Source organism: Rhopilema esculentum, chromosome 11, assembly GCF_057945365.1.
Source record: "Rhopilema esculentum isolate cy_ngs chromosome 11, ASM5794536v1, whole genome shotgun sequence".
Classification (NCBI taxonomy): Eukaryota; Metazoa; Cnidaria; class Scyphozoa; order Rhizostomeae; family Rhizostomatidae; genus Rhopilema; species Rhopilema esculentum.
The window spans coordinates 7,300,164-7,320,146 of record NC_142825.1 but is presented as its reverse complement, the minus strand read 5'-3'; the positions used below and the strand labels follow the sequence as shown (position 1 = coordinate 7,320,146).

Genomic DNA, 19,983 nt, shown 5'->3' with positions numbered 1-19,983 from the left:
TTTTGCGACTATACCATGTCCTGAGCATCTCTGCTGAAGCACAGGTAACTAAGTATTGTGGGGCGTGAACCGATCAGTTCTAAACATGTGCTGGGCGCCCATACGGAATCGTTATATATGTTCATTAAGGGAACAAAGGCTACTCAAAACCAAATTGTAAATACTTACTGTGTTTCTGTGAGTGTTGGAATCCTGCTTTGTCAATTTTTTTGAATCATGATTTACATACCGCGTTTGAAGGTAAATTTTCGGGTTATGCTTGTCCTTGTGACATGAGAATTTCGATTTCGAACAATTCTTCACGCCCATCTCTTCCAGTCCCTTGCAATTTTAAATTTAGGAGGTAGAAATGCAGAAGACTTTTGAAAGCAGAAACTACCCGCATGTTTCTCAACTTTCAAAAGTTAGCAAATGATGACGTGTTGTAACAAAGTGAATTTTAAAAAAATTAAATTCAACTTTTATAATTATTGTCGTGGCACCTGGTCTACATATTGATTCTTCGAAAAGTAACTTATGATAGTTTTAGAATAAAGAGATGCAAATTGTTTGCCATTTTAATTGTTCTGCTTGAAACGTTAAACTACGGTGGCCCACAGGTGCCACGGCAAAACTTACTTTCTCACGGCAAAACTTTCTTTTTTCACGGCAAAACTTTCTTTCTCACGGCAAAACTTTATTTCTCACGGAAAAACTTTCTTTCTCACGGCAAAACTTTCTTTCTCACGGAAAAACTTTCTTTCTCGCGGCAAAACTTTCTCTACGTGATGTTGTGTACGTGATACTTAGATCTAATCAATGCTTTAGACGTTTTAAACTTCGCAGATTTGCGAATTCTTCTCTTGATAATTCTTGCAGAAAGACAGCCCAGAAATGGGCTAAAATTTATCTAGGTTTGGCTAGGCTAGGCCTATATGCCTATCTCAACGAAACAGTATCTTTGATTCCAGGTCTTTGATTCCTTTGTTTTGAAAGCAGTGAAAAAGATCAATTCGTTGAAAATTGGCGTGCACATAAAATTTGTGCAAAAAAATCTCGTACGTGCACTTGGCACGCTCGTAAAAAACCTTGTGGCTTGTAAAAAACCTATAAATTGGGTATTGTGTTCAATATCATATCATATCGTTTTACTCACAGGGTGGGTTGATGGCTAGGTACTTAATTTTTCGAATAATAGTAATAACAATGAATAAAGAAATGAAATAATAAGCATAGGCATAATATAAGAGGAGAAAAAAATCGAAGTGGTTGCCCAACAAACAACATCCATTGTTTATGAAAATGTTGCCTGACTGACTCATGGTAGATTTCGGCCTGATTATCGCTTTTTGGGAAACATTTAAATGTTGGGAAACTACAGTTGCCGCTGCGGCCCCCTTATCTCCCCAGACCCTTGTCTTCTACACCTATGTTAGAAAAGCAACAGGAACAAAGCAATACGACGACGAGAATCCAATGTCACGAGATAAATTTTCAAAATAAATTAAATCTAAGGCATAAATTAAATTTAAAGAAAGTTTTGCCGTGAGAAAGAAAGTTTTGCCGTGAGAAGTAAAGTTTTGCCGTGAGAAATAAAGTTTTGCCGTGAAAAAAGAAAGTTTTGCCGTGAGAAAGTAAGTCTTGCCGTGAGAAAGTAAGTTTTGCCGTGAGAAAGAAAGTTTTGCCGTGGCACCTGTAGGCCACCGTAGATTTCTAAAGAATCTTGCAACGGGGCTCTAGATGCGATGTTATAAGAACGGATGTGGTTTCTTATGACCACAACCATCTTCTGATCACACCCATCACATGCAATAACCAATACTGAAGCATGAAATTTGAGAAACATGCGGGTAGTTTCTGCTTTCAAAAGTCTTCAACATTTCTACCTCCTAAATTTAAAATTGCAACGGACTGGAAGAGATGGGCGTGAAGAATTGTTCGAAATCGGAATTCTTATGTCACAAGGACAAGCATAACCCAAAAATTTACCTTCAAACGCGGTGTGTGAATCATGATTCAAAAAATTGGCAAAGCAGGATTCCAACACTCACAGAAACACAGTAAGTATTTCTAATTTGGTTTTGAGTAGCTTTTGTTCCCTTAATGTACATATATTACGATTCCGTTTGGGCGCCCAGCACATGTTTAGAACTGATCGGTTCACGCCCCACAATTCTTAGATACTTGTGCTTTAGCAGAGATGCTCAGGACATGGGACAGTCGCAAAAAAGTCATTATGTATCAGTTTAAAAGCCTCTTCGGCTACTTTGAGCATTTTTACATGAACAGTTGAAAGCTATTGAGAGTTTTTGTCTTGAAAAGGGAAATTCTCTCATTTTTGCGTTGATCTAAGCTCTAGTAAAGACTGCATGCGTTGTTCGTCAGAGAATTTTGAAACTAAGCAGAGTCTAATGTGATATTCAGATTTAAAACAATTGAAACATGCAAAATTTTAGTTTTATGGGGTGACAGCAATCATTGACTTGAAATTATGTTAATCTTAAACCCCTTGGATGTGAAGGTTTCCCGTGGCTAGGTTTACAACGCTGTATTTTCTTAACAACGCAAAATCGAGGTCATGTTCCGCGGTAGATTTGTGGGAAATTTATCTGTGTAGGGCTGTGGTTAAAACAATTTGAAATTTATTGTAGCAGATTTTACACGTTATTTTTTTAATGGACGGTGGTAAAAATGCCCAATTTTCGGCTTTGGCCTAAGTTTGTTTACACTTTCCGGGGCTGTGATTGGCTCAGCGGCGAGAGAGGTCACGTGACTTAGCGCAAGCTCTCAGCCAATCAAGATATAAGCCCTATGCTGACCAAGACCTTTTAAAAACCAGACAATCCGGTTTGTCGAACACGTTCATCGCTCATCAGAGGTCTGGGACGGAACTTTAGGCACGCATACATGTTACAGGTTAAGGGTTAAGCCGAAAACCCACTCCGGAAAATGATCCGCGGATCGGATCAGATCGCGTTGTTCTTTCGATCCGCGGATCGTTTCAGATTGGAATGCACGTTGACATTATCTCCACGGGATTCGTGCCTCATGACGCAAGTGCCCTATTGTTTAAAAAGTTCTAATTCGATTTTGATCAAAAGAAAGCTACTGTACCGGAACGGTTCATAAAAAAGTTGAAATGATTTCAACTTTTTTTCGATCCGTTTCGTTCCGTGGCGGATCAGTCATGTGACCATATTTGCATCCAAAGCGCTTGCGCAACACAAAATCTGATCCGATCCGCGGATCATTTTCCGAAGTGGGTTCTCGGCTTTAGCTGTAACTTACGAGAATAGCAAATTTCAAATCAGGATGTTGAAATGATTGATATCGTCTGTGACTTGTGATGTATGATGGCATCTAGTTTTGCTAGATGATTGTGTCCCATTATGATGTCTGTGGCAAGGTCAGGAACAATTACCATTTTGAAATTGATTGACCGATTATTTGAAAAGGTTATAGGTATTGTCATGGTATCCCTTATTGGTAAGGAATTGTGGTCGGCAGAAATGAGGCTGTAGAATGCTGATGAGTCTTGTTGGCTTGGAGACAATTTTATATTTCTATGAGGTGGTATCGTAAGCGAGTGTTATTGACAATGGATTGCGTGACGCTTTGAGACGGCGGATAAAGGAAATCCAGTAGAAATAGCCATATGGTCAGTGGCGGAAATTCAGGCTTTCATTTGCGGGGGCCCAGGCCTACGATTTTCCGACAAGATAACATCACGGACCATGTATAATTTTAAAGAAACTGCACATTTTGATAAAAATAGTTGATTTTTTGACGGGACTCTTTAGAAATCTTTGCTGACCACGCCATAATTAAGTAGCAAGAAGAACAATCCATTTATGATTTTTGATATCAAGATTGATATCTCATCTAAGACATTTGATGATACAAGAGGTAGACCGATAACACTTTTGAAAAGTCGCACGTTCATTTTATGCATTTTATCTTGTTTTCGTTAGTGAGAAATACGTTTGAAAATAACTTTTGTTCAGAAGAATCCGACAGAAATTTTGGCTTATATTTACGGAATTGAAATTAAATACACAGTTCACAACCAGTTTTGATTTTGGTCATATATTGTTTGATTGATTATTTGGTAATGGCTAATATTTATCAGCTATGCTATGTTCAAATTTTGCAAAAAGGGCACAGAGAGGTTATAAAGGCCCCTGGGGTAAAAAAGGAAACGTGGATCACCTGCGAGCGAAGCGAGGAGAAAATTTGGCAATTACGCCCCTTGATTAGCTTAAAATTCCTTTTCAGAACGATTTCTTGGAGTAATTTCGACACGTTAAAGGCAGTCTGTCCCCTTCATGATGCTCAGGGAAATTACGCTATTGTGGTTCTTCATTCTGATTGTTTGTTTGTGCATTGAATCAACGATGCATGAATTTCGTGCCAAGAAAAAATATTCTGAGAACAATGCCCGAATTTTCCGACGACGTCGTTGATAGGGGGGGGGCCCGAGCCGCCACTTTCCGCCACTGGCTGAGGTAATAGGTGTGGCGAGAATGCCTTTGTGGTTGGGATCTACTGAAGTTGATGCTTCGGATTTTGATGTCCGTGGACCTAGAGGACCAATAGATGCCATTTCGCTTTTCCGATGACTTTGAACAAAGTCTTCCTTCATTTGGTTAAAACGCTCTATTAGATCTTTTAGTGTATCCGTGATCTTGGATAGAAGTGACTTCTGGTTGAAGTTGAAGTTGGCAGTGTCGTGTGAACTGTGAATGTGAGTGTAGACTTTGCAATTAAATCTCAGGCAGATTGAACATTTGTGTTCTCTTCCATATTTGCAAATCTTGAAAATTTTGTTCACAACTGGCGACTTTGAAGCGGTTGAAGTCGCGACAAATTTTTAGGAATGAATCTTTGAGCTTCGTTAGTAGTTTAAGGCAATGAGATTTGTAATGACCGTAACCTTTGCAATATGAACAGGCGGCAAATATCATCCTTGTGTCTGTGAAAGTGATGCTTAATTGGTTTGGAATCGTTGCTCTTATGCTTGAAAGCAAAATCGGGTCCTCCACCAACTGTTACAGGTTAAGGGTTAGCTGTAACTTACGAGTAGTTGTATACGATAAGAAGCGATGACGTGTTGAGACTCGAAACTGACTAGAGTACTGTAAACTTTTACCTCAGCAAACAAGAAACTCAATATGGCTATTTCTACTGGATTTCCCTTATCCGCCGTCTCAAAGGGTCAAGCAATCCATTGTCAACAACACTCGCTTAAGCCTGGTTTCACTAGAGTCAAAAGGATCGTATCGATCATAAGAAACATAATTTTTAAGTTCGTGTCGCTTATGTTTCTTAAAATCCAAATGAAAACGCCAACATAAAAATGTCTCAAGGATCGTAAGAATATAAAATCCTTTGTTATCTTGATGTCATAAGCGTCATAAGTATCGTAAAAGTAGCGAGATTTCTTATGATTTGAAAAGGGCGCTCTTTCCCCGCCACTTGTCTGCACGGATCCAGCATGGCTGCTACGAATCTGCGTTTGTTCCTGGCAGTGTATATTCTTATCAAAAGATGTCGTCGAAGAAATGCTAGTTAATAAAATACGATGAAAGAAAGGGTTTTGGATTTCGCAAAATTTTCAAAAGGAGATCTGAGCAAGGTGTTTTGCCAACTTGTAGTCTTTCGAAGACTTGTCTTTCTAGCAGCTGAATTTCACGATAGATATAATCTTTCCGCGCGAGATAGACCCATTTTGTATACAGAAAATAAATTTCATGTTAAGGCCAACGAGAGAAGGAGCAATGTGTGCGGCCTTCGACTGGAATTCAGGAAAATTTGTCACCTAATTCTCAAAACAAAGGAACATCCGGTTGTAAGGATCGTAAAGATGAACAAGTTTTTGATCTTTACGATCCTTATGTCACGAATTTTAAGAGATAAAATCAAGTGCTAATTATTTAACGATTATGATTCTTGGTGTTTTCACTTGATCATAAGCGTCATAAAATCTTAAAATTACGTTCTTACGATCCTTACGACCCTTATGACTCTAGTGAAACTAGGCTTTACGATGCCACCTCATAGATATATAAAATTGTCTCCAAGCCAACAAGACTCATCAGCATTCTACAGCCTCATTTCTGCCGATCACAATTCCTTACCAATAAGGGATACCACGACAAGACCTATAACCTTTTCAAATAATCGGTCAATCAATTTCAAAATGGTAATTGTTCCTGACCTTGCCACAGACATCATAATGGGACAAAATCATCTAGCAAAACTAGATGCCATCATACATCACAAGTCACAGACGATATCAATCATTTCAACATCCTGATTTGAAATTTGCTATTCTCGTAAGTTACAGCTAACCCTTAACCTGTATGCGTGCCTACAGCTAACCCTTAGTTACAGCTCACCCTTAACCTTTAAGGCTGATTTCCACTAGGCGAATTCTTTCGCGCGAATCGAATTTTTGCCAATGTGAGCATGCGTGGTGTCATGTTCTCAGATTTCGCAGCGAAAAAATTCGATTCGCAGAAAGTAGATCACGGTCCTACTCTATCGCTACGAATATTTATTCGATTCGCGCGAAAGAATTCGCCTAGTGGGAATCGGCCTTAAAGTTCCGTCCCAGACCTCTGATGAGCGATGAACCTGTTCGACAAACCGGATTGTCTGGTTTTAAAAGGTCTTGGTCTGACCTGGGTTGGACCTAGACACCAAAAGAAAACATGGCTCAGATTCTAGCAACATGCCGCCGCTTCATTTCTCGATCAGCAATTTACAGAGCTTGCTCATCGCAAGTTTCACAAAATGCAGATGCTGGGGTGCCTTATAAGAAGACTTTGAAAGTATGTTTCTTCAAGATATATGATGTAATTGCATATTTTATCCAGGACACGATGCTCAATACTTTTCTCAAGGAAGAAGTAAAGAAGGAACATCTGTGCGTTTATCCACATCAACTTACATACTTTTTAGGAATGTAAAGAACAATTGAACTATTTTTATAAAAGGGGTGCAAATGTTTAATTTAAAAGTTCCACAATTTTCGAAAATATTCCTTTCCTCAATCGGATTGCAAATAATCCACTGGCAGCTTTCTCTGTACAAATACCGTACAAGTAGTTTCTATCTTTGTTACCTTTCTTATTCGTGTGGCAACTTCTTTATTACAAATTTTGATATATGTGGGTAACTCTTTGAGTTATTCTGCCAAAGCAGGCAGTTTGATGAGGTCGGAGATACAGGCCAAGTTGTCCTTGATGGCCCCTGATATTTTGTACGGCTTATCAAGCAATCATGCACTTTTTATGTTGATAAAATTTTAACATCTTTCTGATCAAAGCAGTTCTTGATTACTTGGCTCATCTCATCCACTGACCACTTTATAAAATTTCGTGGGAAAACCATTCGGTTCACCGTAATTTGACACAAGGTCATTAGCAATTTGATGCTGTTCACTTTCTCTTAACAGCACTCACTTTTTCGAGACCTTTTACAACTGGTAAACATTTGCATTTCTTTTACCTGACGCTAAAACTCTTCATCTGAGTGAACTTCTTGCAGACTATCATTATGCTTATCAATGCTGATGAGGGCTGCTGTCAGGGTTGACCTCTGGAATTACTTGGAGTTATTTCCAAACAGCCGTGCCAATTCCTGCATAGCTACAAGGAAGAACATTGCTGAACATGACTGTGTTTTCGCTGGCAACCCTCGTGCCTTTGATTTGCAAACAGTTCTCATATTTTAAGTGAACGCTAGACTTCCTGAAGCTCGATGTGAATTTAAAAGTAACAATTGCTGCTGGGTCTCTGGTGATCCACAAAGATCCAGCAATAAAATGAATACAGTATGACTCAATTCTAAACTAAATTGTACAAAGAAACATCTTTGGTATAAAAGTCTGTTTTTGTGTTTCAAACATGTCATAGACAAAAGCCATTTCAAAGGATTAAAGAAGAACATAACAAGCCCCTAAAATTTTACATTTATCAGCTCAAATATGTCACAGCTTACGTATTGACTTTCCTCTTGCATATAGGTATCAAGAGACACTTGAAACCTAGATTTTATTAGCATTTAAGATATAGAAATGACTTTATATTTCAAGAAATAAATTTCTTGAAAAGGGCACTTTACTCCCCTCATGCTGCCCCCTGTATCACTAGGGCAAACAAGGCAGCTGCTCCTACTGCCTCCATGGCAAGGGTGCCCCTAAATTTTCACCCCCTGAAATTATATCCCAAGTTAGACCTTGCAAGAAGCAGTGTCAAGCAAAGTGTTGTTCATATCAAGTGTGATTTCAGTATGAAACTTATACCTTTTTTTGGATTTAGGTGCCAACTATTCTAGGCTTTAGGGATTCTATTAACATTTTCATTTTTTATTTTTAGAGCCACCTCTTGATATCTGATTCATTTTCCCTGAATCCAATCTGTTTCCTTATAGAATGAAAATTCAAAGGCTCCAGATTTTGTACCAGAACATGCTGATGTAGTGGTGATTGGTGGTGGATCTCTTGGTGCTAGCACACTCTATCATTTGGCAAAATATGGGGTGAAAAATGCAGTTTTGCTGGAAAAAGATCAACTTACAGCAGGCACTACATGGCACAGTGCAGGGCTTGTGTGGAGGCTAAGGCCTTCAGATATTGAGGCAGAATTGTTGAATTATACTCGTATTCTTGGAAGAAATACCTTGGAAGAGGAAACTGGAGTTGCAGCAGGATTCAATGAAAATGGTGGATTGTTCATTGCAAATAATAAAGAGCGTCTTGATGAGTATAAAAGACTGATGACAGTAAGCTCTTAGATTCATTTCCCTTTTGCACTGTAATTAGAATGTGGTCATGCTATGTTCTCATAACTTTATATGCTCATACAAACTAGCAATACACTACCAAAGAAACTACAGTGCTATGACAATATCACAGGGGGCAGGAAAATGGATACATGTTGCTTGCAGACCCCCAATTTTTATTACTTTTTGCAGTTTTCCCATTGCTAACATTCCCTTAATCTCCCGTGCGATCTTTTTCTCAAATGATCCAACATGACAGGTGTTGACTATTGAGTAGTCTGGTGATGTGACTTTACTTTTAGACATCAGAAGCAATTCAAAGTTGGAGGGGCAAAAGAGAGAAGTAAAAAGGGGGGCTCTTCCAAATGTTCTGAAGAAAGCCCTTTTTAGAAGGGTCAATTTTTCAAACACCTTGAGAGACAAGTTCCCTTAGTACCTGTCCTTCTGGTTCCACGTCCCTGACTTTACTTACTACATTTCTAGAAATCATTTTGTTTACTAGTTTAGCATCCTTCTTTTAACCCATCAGGTTTCTGGAATGAGTGCTCTAAATCAGGGGTGTCCAACTTTTTTTTCTGGGTGGGCCATAGACAAATCTTGCGGAACAGGCAGGCCAGAGGAATAATTATATAATTCATTGGGAAATTTTGTATTCAACAGTAAATGGAAACTTTCATTTTCAGTAAATGGATTAATAATTACAGATACATTTATAATTTCATGAAAAGTTAAATTAATGATTGCATGAAAAAGTTATCAATGTGAAATCTTATATTTTTTGATTCGGAAAGTTTAGTCACATCACACATTAAACTTGTAGTTGGCATGCAAATAAAATCATGTAAATATTTATCTGTATGCTTAGATTGTAGCATACAGATAAATATTAAACCTAAAAACAGTAAACAGTAAACCTACTCAGCTATCGTAGACCTAAAAACCTCCGGGATATATTGGTTCGTGCAAGAATAAAAAGTGACACACCCAGTAATCCTAGAGGCACTTACAAATGCCTCTCGGGACGTAACTGCATAACATGCCAACACATCACAGACAGTACTACTTATTTTGAATTTAATAACACTGACAAAAACTACGACATAAAACAAAGACTGGACTGCAACTCCACTAACGTTCTTTACGCATTACAGTGCAAACGCTGTTTAACTAACAGACACAAGAACTGCCAATACATTGGACAAACAAGCAGACGACTGAAAGACAAATTTAACGAACACAGACGAAACATTATCAACAAAAAAGTAGATAAATCTGGTGTTGTAGAACACTTCTGTAGCCCAGAACATACCATCAATGACCTTACTGTAACACCATTACTGAAACTCAACAACAAAGAGAGAGTGTCCGAGGAGCCAAAGAGCAATACCTCATTGGCCTGGCAAACACTCTCACACCGAACGGCATGAACAGAACCACTGACCGATAACCTTATAGCAACATTATCATTATTTCATATTATAGCACTTCATCCCCATTACGTCTTCATTCCACCACCACCACCCACCCTCTCTCATTCGCCACCCTTCCCTCCTCTACCACTGCGCTGCATTCACACCATTCCACATCAGCCAATCCGACACCATCATCGCCTTTTTTTCTAATATGTAAATTTTAGCCCGTTAACTTTTGCTCTGATGAAGCCCCATATGCCCCATGGGCAAAATATTAGCCTTTACTGATTTACGTGTTTTATTGTTGTTTATTCTCGGCGTATTGCGGTGTTTCATATTTGCTACCAAAAATTTATTGCCTTAGCTTGGGCCATAGAATATGAACGTGGGCCACAGAATATGAACATGGGCCAGATGTGACCCACAGGCTGTATGCTGGACACCCCTGGTCTTTATAATTTGCAAAAGAACAAACTCCATGTTTCTATACACCTTGATATAACTGTGGTAAATAAACAAACATTTTTGGCTAACTGATAAATCATGTTTGAGTGTTAATATTTTCTGCAATTCTCCCCTCTACTTTGCAGCTTGGAAAGGTGTATGGGGTAGAGTCCTATGTTCTTTCGCCTGGAGAAACGAAAAAACTATATCCTCTCATGAATGTTGATGACATGTATGGATCTCTATATAGTCCAGGAGATGGAACACTGGATCCTGCCAGCTGGGTAGCAGCACTGTCTCGTGCTGCAACAAAACGAGGTGCAAAGATCTTTGAAAACTGCCCTGTAACTGGAATAAAGACAAAAATTGATGATATGGGCAGCAGATGCATAACAGAAGTTGAAACATCAGTTGGTAATATAAAAACTAATTGCATTGTCAACTGTGGTGGTGTATGGGCCCCAACTGTTGGTAAACTTTGTGGTGTCACAGTGCCACTTGTTGCCATGTACCATGCATATGTTGTTACAGAAAAGATTGAAGGTATCAAGAATATGCCAAATGTTAGGGATCATGATGCCTCAGTATACCTACGTTTGCAAGGAGATGCATTGTCTGTTGGAGGGTATGAGCCAAACCCAGTATTTTGGGAAAAGGTGACTTTATGATTGATTTTTTATGATGATCTTTTAAGGTGCCAGTTTTTACCAACTTATCATCCCCATTGCAATAAAAGTAGATGAATATTAAGACTGTCTTCAACACAAGGCCCTTTTGCAAAATATCCTTTCCGCATTACAGAGATCAGACCTGCTCTTCTTTGAACACTTCATTTGGAATTGATGTTTAGGTTCTGTTATTTCTGTCTTTCTTTCCAATTAGTTGTCAATATCACTTTTTCTTCCATTACATCTTCTCCTTTACTGATTCCGTCACTCATTATAGCCCAGCTGATCCTTCCAGGAAACATGTACCCCTTCCTTACTCTTATTGTATAAAAACTATAATTATTTTTATTTCATTGCTAGAAAAAAGCATAAAATTTTTTCCTTCCCAAGCACTCCCATTCCAACCTTCAGAATCAGAAATGTTTTTTACATTTGTTAAACATTTCAATGTAGGAACATGGTTGCCGGTCCTCTCTTCACAACAAACTAAAGAATTCTTTAATGCCTTAAAAATCTCTTAAAATTAAGTCCAAACAACTCTGAACCTTTTTGAAAGCAAATTAGGTGCTCGACAAGCTTGTCCACCAAGGCTACTGTCCTTTTTTACTGACATACTAGTCAACTTAGAATGAAATTTAATGTGACTAAAAAGCCTTGAAACATTCTTTCCAGTCGTTGACAACATCTACTTCCTGCGGGCCCAGTGGACCTTTTCAAGGTAGATTGGGAACATTTTTAGAATGGGCTTTTAATGACCGAGCGCCGTTAAAGAGCTGGAGTAAAAGTTAGGGCATTATAAATTATCAGATTTATGTTGTGTTTTAGGCTCAATTTTCGTAAATGGCTTTAAAAAAAGCAAAAATGCTTCTGGATCCACTGTGTACCCGAGGCAGGCCCAAAATACGTAGTCCAGGGGCAGCTGGCAGGGAGAAAAGGTTGTTCATAGATTTTAAAGAAATCTGGAATCGCCCTCCAACCACCCCCCCCCCTTTAATGGCCGAAATGGTTTACAAGCTAACTGCTAGATAATATGAAAACAAACGTTTTTTGTAGGCCAAAACATGCATGGCTATTTGTGGGATGTGCATGCCAAAACATATCGTCAAACGATACTTAATTTTTAAAAAGTCCTGAAGTTTCTTTTCTTAGCAACTTTCTCTAGAAAAACTGCCTTATTTCGATAGGTATCAGATTAATAGAAATGATTTTCTAAAAACGGCACATTTATCCTTAGGCATACATGACCTAAAATATTATGAATGCTTGTGATTTTGGATTAAAGATATAGCAATCCCTCACATTAATAGAATCGCATTTCTGTTCATGCAGTGGCTATCATTAAGAGCAGCCAGCCTTTAATTAAATACGGCAAATAGAAATTCGTATTTCCAACTTCATCGCCACAAATCCAAGAATATTTGCTTGTTTAAAATGGAAATTTTGTTCCTATATTAAACTCCGTAATTTAGTGAAAATACCTTTGGGTATGTTCCAGCACATTCGATCAATAACCATTTAATTCACTATAAGAAAGCTATGTTAACGAAAGAACAAATTAAATGCTTTTGGGGGCCCGGAAGGTCACCTATGTAGCGCGTGAATAGAAAAGCAAAACTATTAATGCGGCCAACATGCAACGGGCACAAGGCATTCTTCTGAAAATCTGTGACGCATAGCTGCTGTAGAACAAAAGGTAAAACCCTACACGTTCACAGTATTTGAAAACTATGAGCATGGCTGTTTCTCGATTTTGTGGCGGCCAAGAGATAAGATCAAAACAACAAAAGCGTTACTAAGACAGAATACAGCGGTACAAACAAAAGTATTTAGATTGGGTCAAAGGACAGACGACATACTGCATCTGGAAAAGAGGCCATTGTGCTTATCGAATTATTATATCTCAGACAATGATTGATCTCAGACAATGATTGATCTCAGACTTTCCTTTCTTTTGAAAAAAACTTGCTCATAGACTATTCATACTATGAGCAGTGCCCGCCGCCCCTGAGTCCCAGGAAAATTCCAGCCAAATTATATCATTTTCTTGCAGACAAAGCAAACATTTCACAACACATACTACCAGTAGTATGTTGATCTTATTTGCTTTTTTAAAGATATTTTCAAGTTCTGCATCGCCAAAAGTAAAATTAAGCCACAACAAGGTAAAATCGTGTTTTGGTCAGCTTTTGGGACACCGTAATCACCAATTGAATACCATGGTTCAGGCACCGTGGAGCAGGGGGGCTGGAGGGCTTTAGCTCCGCGGTGCTTGTTGTTTCCAACTTTTAGAAATCTTGGTTTGAAATACTAAGGAGAATATTCGATTCACGATAAAATGCCATTCAAAGAATGGTCAGTTGGAGATAAGAGAATTGAATTTATAGTTTATTACAAATTGTTGTACCGTAATCTTGCTTGAGAATCTCTTTCAATATACAATGGTAATACTGTTTTAAAACCATCGGTGAAAGGACATGCGATATGTAGCTTTTTTGAGGTTGATTAAAATCCCATCTAATCAGCCTGCTTTTGAGTGCACTTACTGAATGAAGTAACCTTTTGGGGCATGTTATCGAAAGTTAAAAAAATCGACAGATTTCTCATTTCTATCTAAAATGATGTGTCTTTTTGGGTTTATCTGCTCCTTTGCCTCCGATGAAAAGAACGTTTCTAAAGCTTCCTATAATGCCAAAATATTGAATATGTGTCGTTGTTGACGTCTAGCATTGCTTAGCGTAACACCCATTTTCCTATTTAATATATAAATATTTTTTGTTTTTTCATATTTCATGTCACAATTTAGACATCATTTCTACAATAATAACCTTTAATGATAACCATTGGCGTACGAACAGAAGCATTTTTGCGTTATTTCTATCACAATGCAGGTTCGAAATGACTTTGCATTTTCACTGTTTGATTTGGATTGGGATGTTTTCGCTGTCCACATAGAAGGAGCCTGTAACCGAGTGCCAGCTATTGGGGAGACTGGTATCAAGTCTACAGTTTGTGGCCCAGGTACATCAAGTATCCTAATGTTGGCCTATATAGGTTCCTCGATTGCCTTATTAACATGGCGACTTTATTGCCAACATTCGTACTATTTCACCCTGACATATTCAAATTTATATAGCATTTGGACTTAATGGAAAAAGTCTTTTGTGTGTATCCACATCAGAATATACTAAATATGTATCCATTATTCGTCATTGACCTTGGCTTCATCAGTTTTTCAAAGCAAGTTAAATTTCAAGCCATTATCAGTAGTCGATAACATTGTTATGTTTCGTTATCTTGCTTAGAGACGTCAGAAAATCTAGAATTATAGGACTTTTGATGATAAGTGATACTTGAATTAGGTGGTATTCTCTATAAACATTATAGACATAGAGAAAGCAGAATGTTTTTATGAATTTCCAGAATAAGTTGCAAGACCGTTACACTATTAGGATCTTTGATATTTTTCAATAAAGGAGCTAATGAACAAAGAAACTGTTTTGGCAGCTGATATCTAATTTTTCCGACCAGTATAATTGCCACAGCCACCGTGGCGAGTTCTTTAAGCCCGCTGTCACCATTCTAGTCTCCTTTTTCGTACTGGTCTTTTCTTTCATTTTTGTGAAAAGCTTAGGTGCCTTCTTACTAATTTTGCGAAAGAGTAAAAGATATAACAAAGCCGATCTATATATTTCAAAAATGCGATGAAAAATTAAGTCCGTGTTAATTTGCAAGAACTCTTGTTTTCCCAAGGCATCTTAAGCGTAATTTTTTTCTTTGTGCCTAATACTGTGTAATGCAGTGTTTATAAAGACGATTAATAAAATATTGTTTTTCCCAAGAATCCTTCACTGCGGATCACAAACCCCTGATGGGTCCAGATCCAGATGTTAGAGGGTACTTCCACGGCTGTGGATTCAACTCTAGTGGCATCATGCTTGGAGGTGGCTGCGGTAATGAGCTTGCTAAGTGGATCGTCAAAGGGCATCCTGATCTTGACATGTTTGGTTATGACATTCGAAGGTTTCACAAGTCATTGACTTCCAACCAGCAATGGGTGAAGGAGCGAAGCCATGAATCGTATGCAAAGAACTATTCTATGGTCTTCCCTAACGACGAACCATTGGCTGCAAGGAACATGAGGAAGGACCCATTTCACAAAGTATTGCTCGAGAAAGGCTGCTTTTATCAAGAAAGACATGGTTGGGAGAGGCCTGGCTGGTTTTACAAGGAAGGTTCTGCAGAGGTAAAGAGAAAAAACCCGTATATTTAAATGAAAATGAAATGTCTGGAAGTGGAGATTTATTTCAATGATTACTACTGTGAATTATTTACATTTGCTAAGAAATATTCTACTAGTTTAAAAGCTTTTAAGAAGAAGAGGTCTATGAAATAATGCAAAGGGTTTTAAAATTATCAAAATAGCTGAAAACACTATGTTTTATGCTTATAATAGATTTATTTTACATTTATTGCTCTATGGGTAAGAGTTTTATATCACTTGTTTTGCGGTATTCCTTTTGTATCAGAGACGTCATAGAATAACACTTTTAGGACAACATTTATTAATTAGCAATTCAAGTCGTCTTTCACTTAAACTATGCTAAATATATACCACGGTAATATATGCTACCGCAAGTAAAATCAAGTTAACCATTTTTCTTCGCAGCTGTTGCCATACGATTATTACGGCAGCTACGGTTTCGATAAACATGAAAACTACATATACAACGAATTGCTTGGACAAGATTACACGTTTGATTTTCCAAAACATTTTGACACAGTAAGTTGTTTTCCATATCCCAGTGTTGTTTACCCTATGAAATTTGCTTCTTCGTGCAAGCTGTCATCATACAAAAAGATATTGTTTTTTACGCTTTTACATTATAAAGTGCTTACATCGTATTTATTATTGCAGTAGCCTGAGTTTGAGCCTTTTTACCGATGTGGGTACATTCAGTCATTTTTAAGTTTCGTTGTTGTTTGACAAACTATTGATTATTTGTAATTATATTTTAAAATACCAGGCCTTTACCGCAAACAACTTTGTTGTTTGTATATTTGTTTGCTGGAAAATTCAACAGAACTGTCGTTGTATAAAATGTTGTGAGAACATTATCTTCTTAGGTTGGAAGTTTGTACATACAGTCTTGGACATGGCTGTTGAGCAAACCCCCAAAATGTTTACCCCCACGTATATAGTCTGACATCTCCCTGCTTTTTCTCTTTCAATAGATTTTAATATTTTAAAATGAGATGGGGAGGGGGACTTGAATTCAATCAAGAATTGTAGACTAGACGTGGTTAAGAATTAATTAGTTTTAAGCATGCTTTTTTAAGACTTTTTTATGTTTCTCCTAGATTGGTGAAGAATGTATAGCTTGTCGCAATAATGTTGCTGCCTTTAATATGTCCTATTTCGCTAAATTTTTTCTAAGTGGGCCAGATGCACAAAAGGCCGTGGATTGGATCTTTACTGCCAATATGCAAAAACCTCCAGGTATTTTTATTTTCTATGTTAATTAAGTTTTGTTACATATTTTGGTTCTTCAGAAAGGGTATTCAGGCTAGGAAACGGTAATATTGTGGCTTAATAGGTGATTCTCTCATTTGATTCTAATGCATTGCTTAGAACGTTTCAAAGTTTTGGGTTGATAATGTCAATCTGCATCTATTCGGAATTTTGCCAAACATTTTGAGATTTATTTGAAATCCATTTGAAATTGTTTTTACCTTCTTTCTGCAAATTGTAAGATGGTGTTTTTTTCAACTTCAAGAGTGATCTTCATTATTTTGGTATCATGCTATCCTGTCTTGACAATATATTAGGATTATTGTCTGTACTTTGATTCTGCGTCTAATGCTGACAGTTTCATCTGACATTTTATCAAATTTTACTCAGGTAACACAACCTACACCTGCATGCTTAACCAAAATGGAGGCATTGCTGCAGATTTGACAGTCTCAGTGCTTGGAGAAGGAGATGGATCCAATGTCATGGACCCAAAAGAGCCCGGATTCTACTTAGCAATAGGAGGAGCTATTGGACAACATGCTTGGGGACACATTCAGGATATTCTCCACGACAAGAAGTTTAATTGCGCCCTTACGGATCGTTCTGAGGATATTGGTATGCTCAGTGTGCAGGGCCCGAAAAGGTGAGCAGTCTAATAATTATTGCATGGTACATTTTGGTGTGATATCGTAGAAGAATAATGCATTCGAATGATCATCCTGCAGGACGTTCATTCAAAATCTATCCATTATTTAATCTATAGTCAAATGAATTTTAGGCTTTCTATAATTATGTATGTTTGCTATGAACAAAGAAAGAGAATCATTGTAAATGAACTTTAAACGTTCACGAGATTTTGCAACATATTAATACATTTCATCAAACGACTTTAGACTAAAATGAAATATTTGATCAAGTTAATGATTAATGCTAATCATTTGCAAAACCTGGATGCAACTGTGAAAATATAAAAATTTCAGCAATTTTGATGTTCCTATACAACGAAAACCTTCATGAATTTGTTGCTACATCATTTTCTACTCGTTGGTGGCAGCATTTTCTCAACTCTTGTAAAGACAGTTTTGGTATTTGTGATGAATGATAATATTGCCGAGAAGCTTTGAAAATTAGTCAGTGAAATTATTTCATTTTTCTACTTTTGGTCGTTGCAAAAATCCTTTTGCATCTCATTATATTGTACATTATTTCCTTATATTTTCTTTTCTTCTGTATTCTAACCCCGACAGTCGTCAGTTGCTTGAAGAGCTAAGCGGCGAAGACCTGAGCAATGAGAACTTTCCTTTTTCAACCCATAAAACCATAATGATCGCTGGCCACAAGCTAAGAGCATTACGACTCACATTTGTTGGTGAGCTTGGCTGGGAATTGCATATTCCAAAAGAGTCTTGTGTTCCAGTTTATGAAGCTGTCTTCAAGCATGGAAAACAGTTTGGAATTAGAGATGGAGGTATGGTTTATTTAAGAGAGTTAAAGATTTATACTGCAATGGAGCTTTTTTTGTAAACTAGAGTCAGGGAATGTAAGAGTTTTTCTTGTGAAGCTGAGATTTGTAGACAATTATTGTAAATGAAAAGGAAAGGAAATTTGCAAGGAAATAATATCGAAGTAGCTACTACTAATATATATCTTCAGTTATAACATGTTAAAGATAGAAATGCTTTAAGATTAATCACTGCACTGCCCGGTAAGTGACTTTTATGTTTTGCTGATTGACAGGGTATCGTGCAATTGACTGCCTTAGTATCGAAAAAGGATACCGCCACTGGCATGCAGACATCAGGGATGACGACACGCCACTGGAGGCAGTGTTGGGCTTTACTTGCAAACTGAAGTCAGATACACCTTTTTATGGGAGAGAAGTACTAGAGAAGCAGAAAAAAGATGGCTTAATGAAGAAGTTAGCTTGTTTTACAATCGACGAGTAAGTATCTTGGCTTAAATCTGCTTCACTTTCATGCTTCACTTTCAATTTGAAAAGGTTAGTCATTTCATTTCTGTCTTGTAAATTTAAAGCTTCTTTTCAAAGCTCGTTCTTTTTGTTATAAGACTCTGAAGATTCAAAGTGATTAGCAATTCTAAAAGAGAAGTAACTGTTGAAAAAATTGTTGAAACAAGTTTTCTAAACTTTTCATGTAAATAGTCTTGCTTTAAGCTGTTGTAGCATTAGCTTGATGCGATGATTGTAGATATTTTAACAAAAGGAGATCTATTTTTATTCCATTTTCTCTTCTTTACCAGCCACAAAGCACTACTAGGTCTGGAGGCTATCTATCGCAACAATGAAATAGTTGGCTTTGTAAGAAGAGCTGGTTATGGCTATCATATAGGTAAAAGCATTGCATACGGCTATGTTTCAGACCCTTCGGGAGAGCCAGTGACAAATGACTTCATCAAAGGCGGTAAATACCAAATCGAATCAATGGGGACAACATTCGATGCAAAAGTTCATATCAAGACCCCGTTTGACCCTAAAAATGAAAGAATCAAAGGAATCTATGCAGCCGGGGCCCAAGGAATTGCCGCTGGTATAAATACCATCTATGACGTGGCTTATTAAAAAAGGACTGTTCAAAAATCATTCAATCCAGTAAAAGCAGAACTATCTTTTGTGGTGTAATTTCTATGTTGTTTACATGTTTTTGAATACAGTAACCAGTTTTTACAATATCTTAAATTGACTTGTACTCAGGGACCGCGGAAGGGGGCTGAGGGGGCTATAGCCCCCCAAAATTTCCAAACTGTGCTTAAAACCATGCAAAAAGTCGCCCTTGTCCTGATTTTGGGCATGTTTAGCCCCCAAAACGTTTTAGCCCCCTCAATCCTTAATATGTTCCGCTTTCCTTGTGTACTTGGTGCATTTTAAGTCAGCATAGCAATGTAGAATAATATAAGTATGCATTTATAAATACATATTATTTGATAAGTATTTGTGATGCAATTAAATAATATATTAATGTGCCGGGGTGCATCTTGGTTGTAGAAAATATTTGTGTATGTGGATAGAAATATAATGTAATTTGTATGTTATTTGTGTCGCTTTTTTCTGAATAACTGAATGACGTCGTAAAACGACATCGTCAGGAGTCGTCGTAAGGCCGCTGTTAGAACAATGAATTTCTGGAATCGTAACCTCACACAATATTCCCATTTGCCAAGTATT

At 37.5% G+C, this 19,983-nt stretch overlaps 1 protein-coding gene across 1 annotated transcript; it reads left to right on the top strand.

Annotated features, from left to right (window-relative positions):
• Window positions 1–6,443: 6,443 nt before the first annotated feature.
• LOC135693684 (sarcosine dehydrogenase, mitochondrial) lies at window positions 6,444–19,850 on the top strand. Its single transcript, XM_065212225.2, has 11 exons — window positions 6,444–6,812; window positions 8,416–8,766; window positions 10,769–11,278; window positions 14,179–14,308; window positions 15,130–15,533; window positions 15,957–16,070; window positions 16,649–16,787; window positions 17,190–17,445; window positions 18,050–18,270; window positions 18,540–18,744; window positions 19,062–19,850. Exons 1-11 carry the CDS (start codon window positions 6,693–6,695, stop codon window positions 19,378–19,380), a joined length of 2,769 nt encoding a protein of 922 aa, XP_065068297.2. The 5' UTR covers window positions 6,444–6,692; the 3' UTR covers window positions 19,381–19,850.
• The last annotated feature ends 133 nt before the right edge of the window (window positions 19,851–19,983 follow it).

Excerpts from the sequence above, each read along its gene's own strand:
- LOC135693684 (XM_065212225.2), top strand. The coding sequence starts at position 6,693 with ATGGCTCAGATTCTAGCAACATGCCGCCGCTTCATTTCTCGATCAGCA. Across the intron at positions 14,309-15,129 it reads GTCTACAGTTTGTGGCCCAG|AATCCTTCACTGCGGATCAC; the intron begins GTACATCAAGTA and ends GTTTTTCCCAAG. Across the intron at positions 15,534-15,956 it reads ACAAGGAAGGTTCTGCAGAG|CTGTTGCCATACGATTATTA; the intron begins GTAAAGAGAAAA and ends TTTTCTTCGCAG.